The 19,365-nt window shown below is 38.3% G+C and overlaps 1 protein-coding gene across 2 annotated transcripts; it reads left to right on the top strand.

The window, feature by feature from the left end:
* The first annotated feature begins 198 nt into the window (after nucleotides 1-198).
* LOC144352199 (nudC domain-containing protein 2-like) lies at nucleotides 199-19,099 on the top strand. 2 transcript variants are annotated; one of them, XM_085497872.1, is made up of 5 exons: nucleotides 199-519; nucleotides 784-832; nucleotides 6,962-7,113; nucleotides 17,729-17,828; nucleotides 18,946-19,082. In XM_085497872.1, exons 1-4 carry the CDS (start codon nucleotides 325-327, stop codon nucleotides 17,798-17,800), a joined length of 468 nt encoding a protein of 155 aa, XP_085353998.1. In that variant the 5' UTR covers nucleotides 199-324; the 3' UTR covers nucleotides 17,801-17,828; nucleotides 18,946-19,082. The 2 variants fall into 2 exon arrangements, with proteins under 2 accessions (XP_085353998.1, XP_085353999.1); XM_085497873.1 differs by lacking the exon at nucleotides 17,729-17,828 and having other exon boundaries at nucleotides 18,946-19,099.
* The last annotated feature ends 266 nt before the right edge of the window (nucleotides 19,100-19,365 follow it).

Here is a 19,365-nt window from a genome sequence, read left to right on the forward strand (position 1 = left end):
GCTGCAATATTATCTATCAGAAAACATGTTATTATTTGTTCAAGGCGTCCACGCATATTGAATTATTGTTATAACTCTTACTTAGAAGAAAATACAGAAAACCGTTTAATATATTATTAAAAACTACATTTATTTAATGTCGCTTTTCACGTGGCGATATGCCGTAAAACGTTTTGTTTTCACTTCCGGGTCAAAGTGTACTTCATGTTGAAAGCGTGTTTTTTTTCATCAACATGTTGTTTTGAGAACTGCTGTATGATCGTAATCAATTTTTAACCAGAATTCAGTATAAGCTAGTAACATCGCGTGATAATTTAGATCACAATGTCGGATGATGTGCATTTCGACGAGACAAGCGGCATCGAATCGATGAAAACAGCATGGGGCCAGTGGTATCAGACCATGGAAGAAGTCTATGTGGAAATCGATCTTGAAGAAGGAACAAAAAGCAAAGAGGTGAAGGTGGAGACGAAGATAAAATACCTAAAAGTTATTGTACGTGGACAAGAAATAATCAAGGTAAGTCGCATAAACATTCAATCACGCAATTAACAATTAATAATAAATTGTACTGATCTAAACATTGCGAATTTCAGCCGCTCAAGTGACTGTGTGACCAATACCCCAAATTATTGTATTGGTAGTTACGAGTCAATATAACTACTAGTGTACAAAAAATCTGCATAGTTGTAAGATTTAACCTCAATACTGAACATACTTAGTGGATGGTGATATTAATAATTTTAGTTATTTGTATGCTAAATTTGTAATTTTTATTTTCAGGGGGACCTCTTTGCTAAAGTGGTGACGAATGAATGTGTGTGGAGCCTCGGTAAGTGAGGTCTGAGGAAAATATTTCAGAGAATTTCATGGCATGTAAATTTATGAAACATTGACCCAGAAAGACCCTTATGCTTGCATTGTGGAAGTAATTGAGTAATGCCGATTACTCATAATTATTCATATGAAAATTGGTGCTTACAAGTCTTAGTAGGGGATTTGGATTATAACACGATCTAAATCCAATGTTAAGCCTATAAACGTTCCATTGTTTTTAGTGCCAAACCCCTTTGTTAAGTACAACAACAAACATTTCGTTGGTGTTTGTGAGCTCTTGTGTGATTGGTCAATGCATGGACAGCTCTTCCACTTCCGTGTTTTACTCCCTATCAATTTGGGCCATGTTTAAAGTGTAACTGAATTGGGACAATTGACTTTTTTTTTGTGCAAAATTTATTTATAAACAACGTTATGAAAAAAAATCAAGTGAAAAGGGTATATAAATTGGGTAAACAGTCAATGATATTCCGAAATCGCGCCACGCCCCCCTCTCCCATCACCTTCGAGTTTTTTCGGCATTACGAGTGTAACCGAAATGGCGCCACCAACGGGAGCATAAAGCATGAGCTAGCTAGCAGACAGGATTGTTTATCATTTTCCATACGCACGCGTTTCGTAAACATATACAACGAGTTACCAAGATCGAGAATTCTTACGAGTTACCATCATATACAACGAGTTACCACGATCGTTTTCATGGGGAAACGCTGTGTTGTTGGCGGGTGTAGTAACACACACGGCGATCGCGTAAGTCTTTATGGGTTCCCAAAAGATTCGAATTTATGACATCAGTGGACCAAAGCCGTCAAGAACACCAGGAAACATTGGGATGGACCTTCTCCATATACCGTTATTTGCAGTGTCCATTTTACGCCCGAATCATTTGTTGATCCACCATCTGGATTCGTTATGAATTATTTGGGTTTCGGGAATAACTGTGTAAATAACCAGAAGAATAATATTTTCCATGTAGAATATGAATATTAATTTGCTTGAAAAGTTTAGAATGTATTCATGTTATTATGCCAGAGTCGAAATAACTAGATCGATCGTGGAACAACAACAACAAAACACAAAATGGCGATTAGAAAATGTAAGCACTGGACGCATTCACCGTTCACGTACTTTGTGTCTTTACATGATTTCTTCAGAAGATCAAGAAACTGAAAATTGCACACTGATATGTGTTTAGAATTTGGATGAACAAAAGACAGAAACTGGAAACCAAGCCGGTCACGATGTTCAAACTCTGTGTCACGGTCATTTTGGGAAGGTACACGATCACCCACATCGCGTACTTTTCTTGCAGGTTCAAACCTGTATGGGCCAATTTGTCCCTGGCACTCTAAAACAAAATCGTGACATCTCTCATTGTCATCATACTCTTCGATTTCATAACTCTCGTCAGACGATAACATAGATTCCGTGTCGCTTTCCGAGCACTGCATACGTATAGCGGCCATTGTGAGACGATGACAAGTTCCCCCCGTGACGTCACAAAGTACCCTTGTATGCTAATTAGGTACTCTAGTTGGAGCCTCGCTCTGAGTCGACCAAGAAACTGAACGTGGGCGTGTCCTTATCCAGAACATTATTATTGATCGTTTACTTAATTTATGTACATTTTTCACTTGATTTTTTTTCATAATGTTTTTATAAATAAATTTTGCACACAAAAAAAGTCAATTGTCCCAATTCAGTTACACTTTAACCATAGACAGTATAGTAGTATAGTAACACCAATGTCAAACGCTGTATGCCCAACGTAAGCTGGGCTGGAATATTATGATGAGCAAGTAAACAATGACGTCATATTTACTTCGATGCGATGTCACTACTTTCGTATCGAACTACAAGTATCTTTCCGCAATACGCATCTTCCGAACACACAATAGCTATCAAATGTTCTCGTGAACGTGGTTCACTAGTAAAAAAATGTGACTTTTAATATATATGTTCCTGTTTAATTAAATAAAATTAAAAGTTAGTTTCAGACGGCAGTAATGTTTCCGTACATGTTATATTCAGTCTGTACCCCGTTTTCGACAAAATATTTGAATATTTTTGTTTTCATGGTGCATGAATCTTATTATGTTATTGTTTACCGACTATGCTCGTTTTTTATTTTTCTCTGCCACGCATTTTTTTTTCAAACAGACTTTGAATCCGTATGTTCTCTCGTCTGTCACCATCTTGACTATAGCTCACACTCTTTCAACCGGAATTCATGTCTAAGGTTGTACCCCGTTTTCGACAAAATACTCGAATATTTTAGTTTTCATGATGCATGAATCTTCTTATTATGTTATTTTCCACCGACTGTGCTCGTTTTTTGTTGTTCTCTGTCTTGCACTTATTTTGAAATTAACTTTCAATCCGTCCGTTTTCATGTCTGTCGTCATCTTGACTACTTATTCACACTCTTTCAAACGTAATGCATGTCTAAGTTTGTACCCCGTATTCAACAAAATACACGAATATTATTGTTTTCATGATGCATGAATCGTCAATTTTTTTTATTTTCACTGACTACACTTGTTTTTTGTTGTTGTCTGTCTCGCATAATTTTAATAGACTTTCATTCCGTTTTCACGTCTGTCGCCATCTTGACTACACGTCCAGTCTTTCAGCCTGAATGCACGTCTACCTACGTTATGTTATACCCTGTTTTTATTAATAATTTCAACAAAATAACTCGAATACTTGTGAATAAATGAGGCACGATTGTCTTTATTATTTTATTTTCACTATTTTCGGTTTTTTGCTAGCGCTTCAAAGGGTTTCTTTTACGTGTCGATCACGAAAACGCAAATCTTCGCTATTTTCGATGTTGATGTCCGTGCTCTGAATCACACACACACAGAGTTGTTAACATGAATTGCTGTGTCTACTGCGTTTGGATCTTCTTCACTATCATTTCCACCGCCATCAAAATCCGAAAAAAAAAAAACATCGAGCAAATCATCTACACACGGAAACTCGTGATCAGCAACGGCCATTTAGAATACCCATGGAATACCGTAGGCGACTCTCATCAACGAAATTACGCAATTCGCGAGAGTTCACCACTCTCGCCGCCTAAAAACAGACAGTTTTCAAGACGGCACTTTCTTCATAGTAGTAAACAGATGTACCCGTAAACAGATGTACCCGTAAACCAATTTTGACAGGAAACAGAAGCATGGTTTAGGAGCTAATTTTTCTTAAATCACTTTGCACCAAAAATACACATTTTTGTGCATATTTCAAACTACAGTGACCATAAAAAAAATACTTAAAAAAAAATAAAATTCATACAATAAGCTTTCCAAAAATACAGCCAAAACAAGGTCAGCTTGGACGTTCAGTTGCGAGCATAACACACAAAAAAACGCAGGCAGTGATACATTTCGAAAATAAAAATACAAAATAAACGCAATCAGAGGCGCCGACCACGCGCGTTGGAAATAAATAGAACGCGTTGTGACACAGTCTTACCGGCGTCTTTCACTCACGCAATATAATTATGATGTTTCCCAATGCACTTATATTTAATACATTGACGAAAAACACCACAAGAAAAATGTAAATCAGGCTTGTAATTACTAGTAACTCAACTCGAACGCAATATTCATCACTGTAAAAGTGGATAAAGCCAGCTCATGTCCGGAGACGTCCGGTCGTCTTCGTTGATAACTCGCCAATTCAACACAATCGTGGTGGTAAACTGTTTAGCTGATTTTTTCAAAAGATGTATATTCAATTCTTATTCATCCCAACTTATTCTGAAATTTGAGACATTGTTAAAATAGAATAGAACCGCTGGAGTTGCTTGTCTTTCCTACTATATTGTCTGTGGTTTAACTCCGGGGTTACGTCCAAACGCCATCCTCTTGACTGGAGATCTGTGTTGAAAAATAAACCTTTGTTGTTGCGGTGTACGCAAGAAGATGAACTACTTATGTTTTTAACATCACTTCACCTATTAACAATTCACCCCTAGACGTGATAATTTCATTTCAATAGTAAAAATCTGTTCTCAAAAATCCAAATAATCACAACCTCACAAAAATTCATTTTCTATTCTTACCCACAAGCCACACCCAGACCATTCACCAAAACCAGTGGTCTGGGGTATATTAGTACTCTGACCCATGCCGAGGACTTCCTGTTTGTAATGCTATATGATAAATCAGATTAACTATCACGTGAAACCAAAGAAAAATCATTCTATATATATATATATATATATATATATATATATATATATATATATATATATATACTTATAGCCAATTGATTCTGGAAAGAAATGACATTTGCAATAATAATCGACGAGCAGGTCCGGGTAGTAACGTTCGGTTGACGATATAGACGATACAACAATACTGATTGGACCTACATGAATGCTACTCTATTTCACATAACCAAATGTTGTTGTTTTTTGCTGTCTTACATTATCTTCGGTAATAACTCCGAAAGTGAAGTCTTATATCTTCAGCAGAACGTAGCCGTTAAAACTTGCAAAACGAGTCTGTTTCGATCGATCATCGCTTAAGCAGCATACAATTTATTTATTTGTTGACTCATTTAAAAAATACGAACAGTGTCAATATTTAAAACTGCATTTTGTCTGTCTCTGGCGTGCTACAGAATGACATAGATCTTAGCCGATCGTATTTTTACAAAGGACCTGAATGTACAGCACTACACCCAACCTCCTGCTCGCTTCTGCTTTTCGATCATTATTTTTACTCGCTTTTGCAACCTTATGTTGAATAATTTCCGCTTAATTTTTTGAGCGCGAGAACCCAGAAATATCGCCCGTCTGCACGCTTGCATTTTAAATACATGGCCGTGGCATCAATATGTTCCTGGTGTATCTGCTCTCTGCCTTAAGGAGTTAGCATTGCCTGTATCACGTCTCGATAATCATGTTGTTGAAACGATATAGCAGCCCTGGATTCAAACGGAACACAGTCCCGCTGTACGTTCGCGAACGAAACAAAGTATGATGGTTTGGAAGTGTCGTTCGAAATTAAATAATGGTTAATACTCATTGAATCCTCAAACTTTAGCACTAAAACAACCATTTCGACAACTCATGTGCCAGTGTTCAGTGTTTGAACAAGCGGTCAGTGTTTTTAATAAGCTAGTGGGAAAAAAAGGGATAAAAACATGGTCGTTTTTCCGGTCGGAAATTAAGTGATATGTTATAAAATGTTATAAAAGCGAAATATTGGGCGAAATGAGTATTGATGCTAATTTATAGCTTGACATGCGTCACCAAATGGGGACATGGTTAGAGTTGGTAGTACCATGGAAGGTACTAATCCATGGTAGTACCAGTACTAGTATACGCGGGGAGGGAGTCCAGAGAGGGAACAGCCAGCATCCCTTTTACGGGAAAACGTGAAATCTCGACGGATTTGTTTCGTTCTCACATGTAATATTAGGTTTTGCGGGCTTCTGAGTTCAAAAATGATGACTAAATCAGCTAAAAAGCAAGCGTTTAGAAACATACCTATGCAGAAGTTGGTTTGCCAGTACTTAATCCATTTTTAACACCTAGGCTACTCTATTGACATTGGTTGTTTATTTCATGGATTTGGCACTTGAGGTAGCTGATAAGCCGTGTCGAAAACGTGCACAAAACGACCATTCTGTGCACGTTTTCGACACGGATTAAAAACCAGTTGTAAGCACAAATTTTCATATGTTTAGAATTTCCTTCATTCATTGGTCGATTTTTATGATGTGTCTATTAATGCGTTGTGATTGGTCAAGTTGTTTTCAAGCGTCATTGGAAAATTATAAATATTTTATATAAAAACGTATTGATGCCTTCATGAAATCCTCTGAATGTGATGTATATACAGAATAATGTAAAATACTTTATTTTCTCTGAAGAAATGATTCAGTAAAAATAGAATTCTGCGAGTATACCTTTTTTTCTTATATTTTACATTCGACACTTCAAAATCAGTGAAAATAAATTACATACAAAACACTCAATTTTTTCAAGTGAAAATTAATTCCAGCTGAAATAAAGTATTTTACAGTACATGTGCTATAGTTATCAGCTGTTTTTTTATTCACAATTAATTTACTGGATTCTCTTTATACTATTACATCTTTCCAGAGGATAGAAAATTACTTCGGATTGTTTTGGCCAAAATTACAAGAGGATCGGACAGCTGCTGGCCATCACTGCTGGTAGATGATTACAAAGCTGACCCGCTAACCTTTGACAAGATGGAGAAAAAACTCACCCTTGAGAGTTTTCAGAAAGAGGTAAGTTTTGCAATGGAAAAAACTATGTCATGGTCATATTTAACCCTTTTCCGGTCAAGTCGGTGAAAAACCGTCGTCAATATGGGTATGCTAGAATTTACCACTCCAGCTAGCTAACTGGTTAAGTCGTTGAAAAACGGCCTGTTATTTAGGTTGCTCAGACGGTCAAGCGTTTATAATACGTTATACGGAACCTGATATTTTACACTTGCGAAATTATGGAGGGAGAGAATTTGTTTTCGATTCCGTCAAGTCAAATAAATTAACCAAGTAATAAAGAAAGTAATTCTATACACTTGTCTGCTCATTTCACTATTTTACCGTCACAACGCAACGTTTGCGACGACGTAAAAAAAAACGCCTTGAGCACATTGCAAACTGCAGCATTATAACCGTATTTGAACGACACGATTCACGATTATAACCCTAGTAATGTATTTTGACCAGCTTGGCAAATAGTACCGGCACTTAGAATGAATAGCATGACGGATTCCAACGGCTGAGCTTGGAATGTTGGCAATCACCAACGTAAAATGACCGGGACAGCTGGTGGGAAATATTCAAGTCCACGTGATTTCACCGTCTGAGCTAGCATATGCAATTTTATTGTGTATGCAAATTGTAACCAATCCGTGTTCGAAAAAATAACACATTTATTTACATAACAATAAATATTCAAATTGTGGGGAGATGCAGTCTTGTGGACATCTGGTCGTTCAGTATAAATATGGCCGAAGAAAGTGAGATAAAGCCCAGACTCCCTGTGTGCCTCCTTTCCGGCACGTACGTTAATATGCCGTCCTATACAGATAGGAAGTGTTTTATGAAGGCAAGAAGGAAACTGAAGAAAACGCGTAGATCGTGCAGTGGCATGGGGAGTGATAAGTTTGACATTGACACAACAGATTTTTCACCAGCAAAGCGTGGGAAAAGAAAGAAATCCAAAGCAAAAGAAACATTTGATGTCGGTGAGTTACCAGCCGAACGTACCACGGACACCAGTGATAATAGTCCACTCAAGAAAAGGCGTAAAAAGAATAAGAACAAACGCAAGTCGGAGACTGTCTCCTCTGTCAATGAACATGCGATTACAGAAGAAAGCCGTTTGAAGGACTGCAGGGGCAAACTAGGGGACAAACCAGGAGGCAAATGTAAATCGAAGACGAATCGTAAAGTGGTTGAATCGCCAGCTGCCGACAAAGCAGATGCCAAAGAAACGGGAGTTGGTCACGCTGAAATACAACGTGCCGTCGAAGATGTGATACAATTTTTGCAAGACAATGTTTGCGATTCGAAACTGTCGACATCTGCCACAACTGCCAACACAGACAAGCAGGGACCTGAACATATGGACCCAGCGAGTACGCAACAAAACGTTGATGTCACCAAAGAAATGGTACAAGAAAATGTATGCGATACAGAACAATCAACACTTGCGAGTTTCCCCGAAAAACAAACTATTAAAAAACGTGTTGTGTATGCACACGCATCGCCAATGGACACGCGTGATGATGAACTTGTATTGGACGAAAAAACGGGTGAACTACGACACAAAATACCAGATGACTTCATAGTTGCAAATGAAAATCTTGCTGAGACTGACGATTTTTTAGAGCAACGTTACCCACCTGTACTCGATAGCGACATTGAAATTGAATCCGACACAGAAATTGGTGCTACATTCGATTATGTTGCCTCCGGCACTGGTAAATGGAGAATGGCCACGGAGGAAGACGGCGATATATTTACTATTCCAGTTTTTGAACACGAACCTGGACCAACTTTCAAACTGCCTTCATATGCTCGTGAGGTGGAATATTTCTACAAATTTATCCCACCAGAACTGATAGAACTGGCTTCCATCGAGACTAATAAATACACCAAATATCATCAAAAATACATTGCAAAAAAATTAAATGCCTGCTGACGTAATACAAATTTCAGTGAAATGCAAGCATTGTTTGGTGTGATGATATGTATGGGTGTTGATCACAAATCAACAATCGACGATTATTGGTCGAGTGACCCCTTTCTGTAGAATATGGGAGTTGCATTAGTAATGACTCAGAGGCCGACCCATTGTATAAAATCAATCCATGGCTTAAACCCGTACTCTAAAATTGTCAACGATACTGTCAGATGTAACAGGAAATTTTGATTGATGAGGGTATGGTTAGATTCAATGGATGGTCCAAATTTAACCCTTTTCAGGTCAGGGGAGTTTCAGGCTATCAGGTTAAGTCGGTGAAAAACGATCATGATTCAATGCACTCCAGTAGCCAGCATCTATGCATGCTATCCTGCCAGACATTTTTGCAAAAATAGGCCATAGTTAACAGACTGTATCGACCTCAGTTTTCACATTTTTTGCAATCTGTTCGCATACACACTTCATTACCACCATGGACACAATTTCTCGTATAAAAAAAAATCACCGTTTTATTTCAATACACATTTTTTACTGTCGTTAAGTAACGATGGTTTGCCCTTTGTACATGTACAGTCTCAATAAACACGTGTTAAACATTGAAATAAATATTGCTTAATTGAAAACACATTACAAGCAAGTACAAGGTCACTACATGAATGCAAGTTCAAGAAAAAGAACCGCGTGAATATGGGGATATTTGGGACATGTATGGGGAAAACGTGTCAGTGTACATTTCAAATTGCAACGTATATTCAACGACTTGAATTACATGTGTAAAAGCTTTCAACATACTTTCTGTGACTTGACTGATGTTATTTTCAAGTTCTAAAGTATATCAACCGACTTGTTCGTATGAGCAAGCCCACACTTACAACGTATATTTAACGACTCAAACTGAAACTAAAACGAACGAGAACGTAACTGTAGCGACTTGATCGGGGTTACCTTCACACGTCAATGTGTATTCACCGACATGACCCGATTAAATAACTAAATATTACAACGTATATTTAACGACTTGAAATAGGATGAACTAGTGAGAATGTAACTGCAAGCACTTGGCGTGTATATATACTCACGCAGAAACGTATTTCCACTGACTAGACCCGATAAACTAACCAGACATTAAAACGTATAAATACCGAGTGAGCATGAAACTAAATTAATGCTAACGTATTTTCATCAACTCAAAGTATTGTACAGTTCGTGACGCTGTAATAAGTCTCAAATTTATTTGTTACACACATTTCTTAGTCGTCCACCTCGGCGAGCTGCTCCCATGCGTCTGCCCGATGTTGAGGGTTGCTCTTCCGTACTTTGTGTTTGTGTTCCCACGGTGCATTTTGCCCTCAGTGCCATGTTGTGATGAAAAGCAGCGAAACACTCGCCTGCATGAAGGTGAACAAATTGGGCATCCTTTCGATGTTTCTGATAATCTGATTCTGATGTTTCTCCCGTTCTTGCTACACTGCTTACACGATTTTTGTCACCTGGGTAAATCATGTTATTCACTACGAATAAATGATGTGTTACTTGGAAGGGAGCCAACTTCTCTTATGGACTTTTGAATTCTACTCGAGTGTCCACCAATCAGTTGTTTTCCTGTGCGGATATTGAAGAATTTGTGCATTCTTTAGTCATGCGATTCAATGCCTTGAAACATTCACAAGCATTGATCAATGCAACATCTATGAGGTAACAGGCCATGTCGATCCACCAACGATTGTTTTTTCTGCCCGTGTGTTACTATGATTGTCTTTGGTTAGAATGATCCACGCCACCCATGTGATGTCTGTAACATTGTAACGATACAGGCACGTGTCTCTCGTCATCTACTGCTTCTGCCGAAGTAGCCAGTGGGGGATAGACCGTATTTAAAATTAATATTTGTGCGCTGTCATCTTGGTATGCAGTAATATTGATAGGGTCGTCTGGTCTAGTTGCTGCTTTCATTTCACCAATTTTCAATTTCAGCTTCTTGCTTTTCCCCTCGGGAATTAATTGCGGTTGCATGGTTTTTCGGTTTCGTCTGATAAAACTACCGACCATGTACACTTTCTTGTCTTGTAATTCAAGGGCTGTGTTAACTGACGTAAAAGCGAATCACAGAAAAGAATATTTTTTTTTCTGTGAAGGGCTGTAACAACCGGTGCACAGTCTTCTTGATTGTCCCAGTTTCTTTCCTTCTTCCCTCGTTTGTAGTTTTATATTTTACCCCCAAATATGGTTCAAAGTTTGCAATGTAAGACGTTGTAGAGTCGCACACCTGAAGCCATCACGGTCGAGTTTGTGGGGCAATCTCTGCTTAAACTTGGACCTTCCCTTGAATCTCACCATACCCTCTTCAATTGAAATTTCCTGTCCCATCTGATAATATCGCCAACAATTTTCGAGTACAGGTTTCAGCCACGGGTTGATATTATACAAAGGGTCAGCCTTGGGTCATTTACTGGATGAGCTAAATGAAAATAACCCATTAGCATTTAAAATCTGGCCCGAGTCATTACTAATGCAACTCCCATATTCTGCAGAAAGGGGTCTCTTGACAAATAATCGTCGATTGCTACATATCATCCCACCAAAGAATGCTTGCATTTCACTGAAATTTGTATTACGCCAACAGACATTTAATTTTTTTGCAATGTATTTTTGATGATATTTGTCATATTTATTAGGCTCGATGGAAGCCAGTTCTATCAGTTCTAGTGGGATAAATTTGTAGAAATATTCCACCTCGTGAGCATATGAAGGCAGTTTGAAAGTTGGTCCAGGTTTGTGTTCAAAAACTGGAATAGTAAATACATCACTGTCTTCCTCAGTGGTCATTCTCCATTCACCAGTGCTGGAGGCAACATAATCAAATGTAGCACCAATTTCTGTGTCAGATTCAATTTCAATGTTGCTATTGAGTGCAGGTGGGTAACGTTGCTCTAAAAAATCATCATTCTCAGCATGATCTTCATCGATTTTTGAATCTGTATCGTTGTCGTTTGCAACTATGAAGTCATCTGGTATTTTGTGTAGTAGTTCACCCGTTTTTTCGTCCAATACAAGTTCATCATCACACGTGTTCATTGGCGGTGCGTGTGCATACACAACACGTTTTTGACTCCCGTGTGCGAAGCACAAAAAGGGAGTCTTTTCAGTTAGTGTGTCTGTATGTGTGTATGGGTGTGTGTGTGTGTGTGTATGTGTGTTCGTCTGTTCCACTGATATCTCAAGAACCATACATCAGTTTTTGATGAAACTTGGTGCATAGATGCTCTGGGCCAATGCGCAGATTTGATTAGGTTTTGGTAAAAACCATGCATATTAATTACCTAATTTGCATGATAATTAGCTGATTTTTGGCTGTTTCATGACTGTTCCACTGATATCTAAAGAACCACTCATTGGATTTTGATGAAACTTGGCACACAGATGCTCCAAACTAATGCGCAGATTTGATTAGTTTTGGGTAAAAATCTGTTCAATATTAATTACCCAATTTGCATAATGATTAATCAATTTTCGGCTTTTCCACTGATATCTCAAGTACTAATCATCACATTTCAATAAAGCTTGGTACATAGATGTCATAGGACACTGCACAAACCTGAAAGTTTTTAGGGTAATATCAGTAGATATTAATTACCTAATTAGCATAATTAATTAATTTTCAGCTTTTGATATTTCAAGTATTAATTGTCACATTTCAATGAAATTTGGTACATAGATGTCATAGGACACTGCACAGATCTGATAGTTTTTTGGGTAATATCAGTACATATTAATTACCTAATTTGCATAATTAATTAATTTTCAGCTTTTGATATTTCAAGTAGTAATCATCACATTTCAATGACACTTGGTACATAGATGTCATAAGACACTGCACAGACCTGATAGTTTTTAAGGTAATACGAGTACATATTAATTACCTATTTTGCATAATTAATTAATTTTCAGCTTCTGATATTTCAAGTAGTAATCATCACATTTCAATGAAATTTGGTACATAGACATCATAGGACATTGCACAGACCTGATAGTTTTAGGCTAATATCAGTATATATTAATTAGCTAATTTGCATAATTAATTAATTTTCAGCTTTTGATATTTCAAGTAGTAATCATCACATTTCAATGACACTTGGTACATAGATGTCATAGGACACTGCACAGACCTGATAGTTTTTAAGGTAATACGAGTACATATTAATTACCTAATTTGCATAATTAATTAATTTTCAGCTTCTGATATTTCAAGTAGTAATCATCACATTTCAATGAGACTTGCTACATAGATCATCTAGGATTATGCAGAGACCTAATTAGTTTTAATTGGATATTAATTACCTAATTTGAATAATGTTCCACTGATATATAAAGAACCACAAATTGGATTTTAATGAAAGTTTTAAAGAGAACTATGCAGAAACCCAATTAGTTTTTGGTAAATATTTATGCTTATTAATCTCCTAATTAACATAATTAATTAACACTGATATCTCAATTACTGATCATCACATTTGAATAAAATTTGGTACATAAATGCTCTAGGACAATAGACAGGCCTGATTAATTTTGGGTTAAAATTTGTTCATATTAATTCTCTAATTAGCATAATAATTCATAATTTGTTTGTTCTGTTCTGTTCATATTAGTTACCTGATGTACATAATTAGTTTTCAGCTTTTCTATCAATATCTCATGTACAGGTAATTTTGAATTAATTTTTAATGTGTCTTCAATACTCTCAGCGCACGGGAGTTCTTTCTAAGCTTTCTTTGATTTTAATAGTTTTTCGGGGAAACTCGCAAGTGTTGATTGTTCTGTATCGCATACATTTTCTTGTACCATTTCCTTAAAGACATCAACGTTTGGTACCACAAATTTTTGGTTCAGTGAGACGGACAAAGGGGGGTGGTCGCGTTCATGGAATATTTTGACAGTTTAGTACATGCAAGTACATGGCTACCTTTATTGAGGCAAGTTTGACACTTCCGCTTGTGACGAGCAGGATGGGTAATGTTCGGTGGGAGGCAGAGTCTGAACCTATCAACTTCTACAGGCCTCACAGGGTCTCACCTTGATGGAGAAGAGATCACCCCCGATGTAGAACCACTAAACTCACATATCTCTGTTGCACAGATTACGCCGGTGTATTCTGTGAAACACGGTTACAAGATCCCGCTGCAATCTCCACCCCCCTGGCATCAGCCCCTGTTCGGGGCGCTACCAGGTAATGCCTGCAAAATAGAAGCAATCCGACAAGAGGTAAACAGTTTGCTTACAAAGGGCGCTACACACAGGATAGAGGACCCGGGCCTTCTACTCGCAAGTGTTGGTGGTTCTAAAGACCACAGGTGGCTGGCCCCCATTCTGGACTTAAGCAGAATAAATCAGTATGTGCTTCCTGGAAACACTGAGCACCTTATTACTCTCTGGGCTCTGTTTCTACTGGCTAGCCTCGCTAGATTTGAGCGATACTTACCCGTACATACCGATACACCCAGTGGGTCAGCGTTTGCCTCGATTTGTCCATTTGGGCCAAGTAGTCGAGTACAGGGTGCTCCCCTTCGGGTTTTGCATGGGTCGAAACGTATTCACCAGAGTGTGGAAACAGGTGGTGCTACTGCTGCGCCAGGTGTCGGCACACATCAATTCGTACCTAGCCGACTGGTTGCTACACAACCCAAAGAAAGGGTGGTTAGTCGAACAGTAAGGCTAACACAGGATTTACAACACCAGTTTGGCTTCCTAGTAAATTAAACGAAGTCCAATCCCTGGCCAACACAACAGTTTGTGTTCCTAGGCATGGAGTTCGACATGGAGTTGGGCCGTTGCTTAAGTGACCTAGCTGAACGCCTAGTCAGTGTTTCCTCTGTGTTCCTCCGAGAACTGATGCGGATCATCAGAATGATGAAATCGGTTCACAGGGCAGTTACCCCAGGCCGTGTTACGCAGCCGTCCGGTACAGCGTAATTTGTTGCAGCACAGGGCTCACTTACGGGAACCGAAGAGGCGAGTGACACTGTCGGACCAAGCGAGGGATGTCATGGACCCTTGGACCCACTCGCCACAGCTATGGCAACGGATGCCTCCCTAACAGGTTGGGGAGCCTACTTATCATACAAGCCTAATGAATAGAGCCCCTGCATTGGGTTTAGGGCTGCCATATCAACTGGCTCAAACTGAAAGAAGTGCACTTTGCACTGGTACACTTTCTACCCATAGACCCCAGAGTCTTGCTTCGCACGGAGGGGGGCAGATCCCCATTGCTGTCAGTCCTAGCGGAGCAAATTCTTTATTGGTACCTGGAATACAATGTGGAGCTAACCGCACACCTCCTTCCAGGGACAAGGAACAGTCAAACAGATACCCTCTCATGGCGGTTCCGTCTCTAGAACACGGGGTGGCAGATACCCCATGGGGTAGCCTCCTGACTGTTTCGGCTGTGGGATGGTCCAAAGTTAGACCTATTCCCCACACCCTGGAATGCCAAGCTCCCGACGTACATGACACTACTGTCAACTCCAGGAGCCTGGGTCAGGGACGCTTTGTCAACCCTGTGGACCCACATGAACCCACATGACGAAATTGACTTTCAGCGATTGCCACCATTGAGAATTTTCTGGGGACAAGGCTAGCCGGTCTTTTGAAAGCTACTTACCCATGAGTTTGGGTCTAGCGTTCTCTGGCATACTGAATCCCGTCATCATTCAGCATTTTGCTTTGTTCTGGGGATGGCAGGTAGGACACAGTTTCTTCACTGGTCTCAATTAGGTGGTCATAGGTAGAGGGTATTATGCTGGACTGGGGCCCTTTTTTTATCGTTTTCTGTTTGCTTGGAAACCCGCCACCTATTGACATCTGACTCTGCCTACAGTTCAAAATAGTTATTTTGTCAGAACAGAATCTATGGTGGGTAATTGAAAGTAGTGAATTTAGGCTAAGGGTTTTCAACCCGCCTATTCATATAGTTCATACCCACCATAGACTCCACCCCCCCAACCACCCCCATTTTTTCGTAGCATTGGCTTAGTCCTTGCTGTGGAGAAAAAAACCAAGAGTGATTTGGAAGGCAATATGGCGCTGCCTCAGTCACGTGGTTCGTAACGTGAAGGAAAATCTTGGGGTCATGGGGCTTCCCCTTACCTAGATTTCTCTCTCCTTCGTTGGCTGAATCGCAGATTAATGCCTACAGTTCAAAATAGTCATTTTGACTGAGCGAAGTCTATGTAAGGTACAATGTATGAACTACTGTAAAATACTTTATTTTCGCTTGGAATTTATTTTCGCTGAAGGGATGATTCCTTGAAAATAAAATCCAGCGAATATACTTTTTTTCCTATATTTCACATTAAACTCATCAAAAATCAGTGAAAATAAATTCCAAGAAAAAGCCCAAAAAGCCTTTTCAGCGAAAATTAATTCCAGCGAAAATAAAGTATTTCACAGTATGTGAATAGGCGGGTTGAAAACCCTCTGCCTAAATTTCTCTGTTTTTTTTCAACTGGTAATTATTGTTTCCTCAGAGATTTTTTGTTACCACCCACACTAACCCTGCGATCTTTTAAAAACTGTTTCAAATATGCTGTTTTCTTCTTCTGGTGGTTCTCTGTTCATTTATATTTATGTCCTACCCCTCACCCTTTGAGGTGTATATGTCAATGAAAATTGATTCTGACGGTAATTCGAGAATCAGAAATTAAAAAAGTGCAATGGCTTCATAATTTGACCCCCCTCCCCTCCTCGATACTTAAAATCCCTGTCATGGAGATATGAAGAATAACCTTTGGTAAATCCTTTGTAATAAATATTTTAGTAGAATATCAAAAATTATAATATTTGAAAGCATCGCTCAAGTCTAGGCATGTGTTTGTATGATTTGGATGGAAATCTCCTTCCATGTTAATTGCATTTGCTGGTCTCTCAGACTTGCTTTGACATAGGTATATCATAGAACACCCCATGGTTACATGTTATACTAGGCAGAATTTGATACATGAAAAAATCTGTCAACAAATAAGCTGCTCTCTGATTGGTCTGAAGTTTGGGTGTAAGGGTTGGGCAGCCAATCAGGTACAACCTTATAAGTAGCTTTGCATTTCAATTGTGGAAAGAGAAATGAGCGAGATTATATCCCTTTTCAAACAAGTTGAATACATTCTTTGCATACATGTATAAGCAAGGACACAAACCAGTTTTTTTTTCACAGAGTTCCTCATTTGCCTTGAGATTCTAAGAATGTACATTTGTCATGCAATGTGGTCATCTTGCATTTCATGTCTTTCAATGTGCTTCACACAAGTTGCATACCATTGTCTTATTAACCCTTTGTTCATCCGTCTGTATAAACATTGATACTAAGCAACATATTTTGAAAAGCACTTTTACAGTCAACATTCATGTGTCAGCCAATCATCCGTATCCCAGGGGGCACGTGATTGAAATTTGTTTACGTAACCTTGAAAAAAATAGTGTGCATTTATGTGTGAATTTGTTCCACAAGGTTGGGTTCCAACTTTTACCCAGTCTCCCTGATTGTTCTGTTCAGATATTGGTTTGAAATTATCATTTGTTATTTGTACAGTATGCAAACAATGTTTGATAAAATCCTAGTTCTGATAACGACTTATGGAATCTGGTCTTGTGGCAGGCCTCCATTCTTCAAAATCTTTTTTTGTCTGTTTATCGTAGCATCCTGGTTTTGATTTTAGTGGAGCTGATATAACTGGTAACTACCACGGGGGCGGACCAGAGATGAAATGAAATGAAATGAAACGCACTTACTCGCAAGGTGATCATTTGCATATGTACCATTTCTAAACTTTCAAGGAGATCATACGTGATTTTCTTGCTATCTGTTTCCTGAGATAAAATTATGTAGACTTGCACTGATGAAGCTTTCTGAAGCAACTGACAAATTTGGTTTGTCTAGTGTAGTGTTATACTGCTGTGACCTTTGACCTAGTCATTTTTTGTAATTAACTATGCTTTAATAGCGCCTAGCAGGCAGTTCACTGATGGGATACCCCTGGCTCAGCAACCTTTAGACTGGTTTTCTTAGCTAGATGTATGCTGACCACAGCAAGTACCAAACATGTCTGTGTTGTTGAAGGTCATTCATTTTATGCTCTTGCACTTCAAATTAAACAAATAATTGCATAGGAATTTTAAAAGTGTCCATTCTTCAAGGGATGGCAGCTACAAATCTATAAAAAAAACAATGATTGGCATTTCTCAGGCACTTTAAGTTTGTAAATGTATTACATTAGGCGTTGCCCGAATGGCATTTAACTGTTGTCACTGACGTCACTGATGCTTGCAATTGAGGCTTCAAACAATATTGTTACAGCATAATTTTTTTTTCTGTAATCAATTGTTTGGAAATTTATCATAAAACTTAAACCACTATTGTTTTCAATTTACTCTCACAACCTCATGTCACATTGTTACAGCAAAGTACAATGAAGTAGTGTGTGAACTGTAGAAAGTAAATAGTTTAGTTATCTGTCGAGATTTAATAGTCACTTAACCAAAGAGTATTCAAATACACCGATAATACGAGTTGTGGGTAAATTTTCAGTTCCGCCATTAACTTCTGGGATAAAAACGTTTCCATTACATCTGTGTGTAGAGGTTGATTTCGCCGCCTAAACATTTCATAGCTTATCAGAATGCCAAGAGTTTGAGAAACCAGCCAACAAACTGCACAAGCGAAAAAAAAATCTCTCCTATTCGAGACTCTTTAGTTCGTTGCTCATTTCAAGTGTTCAGGAATTTCACTTTGGTCATGTGACCTTCAGATGTGTGCATTTCGTCATCCAGTGCGTGAGAATATTTATCGCATATAATTAATTGTATTTGATGGAATTTCATCAGTAGTTTTATTATATTTTTTAAATTTATTTCAGTTCATTGATGACTATTCTTGAAGATGTTGAGAATGATTCAGAAACTGAAAAAAAAACAGTTACATGACATCAGTTCAAGACAAGGAATATGATGGTTTTATGTTGGCACATTGCAGTGCTTTTGTACATTGAAAATGTGGATATCTTGGTGTAATGCTCATCACCTTGGCAACAATCCTGTTGTTTTTCATATTGGATTTTTAATATATAGAACAGAACATTTTGCTGCAAATTTATTTCTTTTAAAGATTCAAAAGTAGCAGTTAATTTTTTCGCTGAACAACCTGTTTGGGTTATTTGCATGTCTTTATACAAGTGTTAGAAACTGAAATTGTTAACAATGAGTATCAGTTAGGGTGACAACAGTTTGCATACTATAAGGTAATTTTTAAAAATTTACAGAATTTTTATTCTAAATAG

The sequence above is a fragment of the Saccoglossus kowalevskii genome, chromosome 4 (genome assembly GCF_978046115.1).
Source record: "Saccoglossus kowalevskii chromosome 4, keSacKowa6.1, whole genome shotgun sequence".
Lineage (NCBI taxonomy): Eukaryota > Metazoa > Hemichordata > Enteropneusta > Harrimaniidae > Saccoglossus > Saccoglossus kowalevskii.

Coding starts and splice junctions, on each gene's coding strand:
- LOC144352199 (XM_085497872.1), top strand. CDS start 325: ATGTCGGATGATGTGCATTTCGACGAGACAAGCGGCATCGAATCGATG. Junction 833..6,961: donor TGAATGTGTGTGGAGCCTCG/GTAAGTGAGGTC, acceptor ACATCTTTCCAG/AGGATAGAAAATTACTTCGG. Junction 7,114..17,728: donor TTGAGAGTTTTCAGAAAGAG/GTAAGTTTTGCA, acceptor TGTTTATCGTAG/CATCCTGGTTTTGATTTTAG.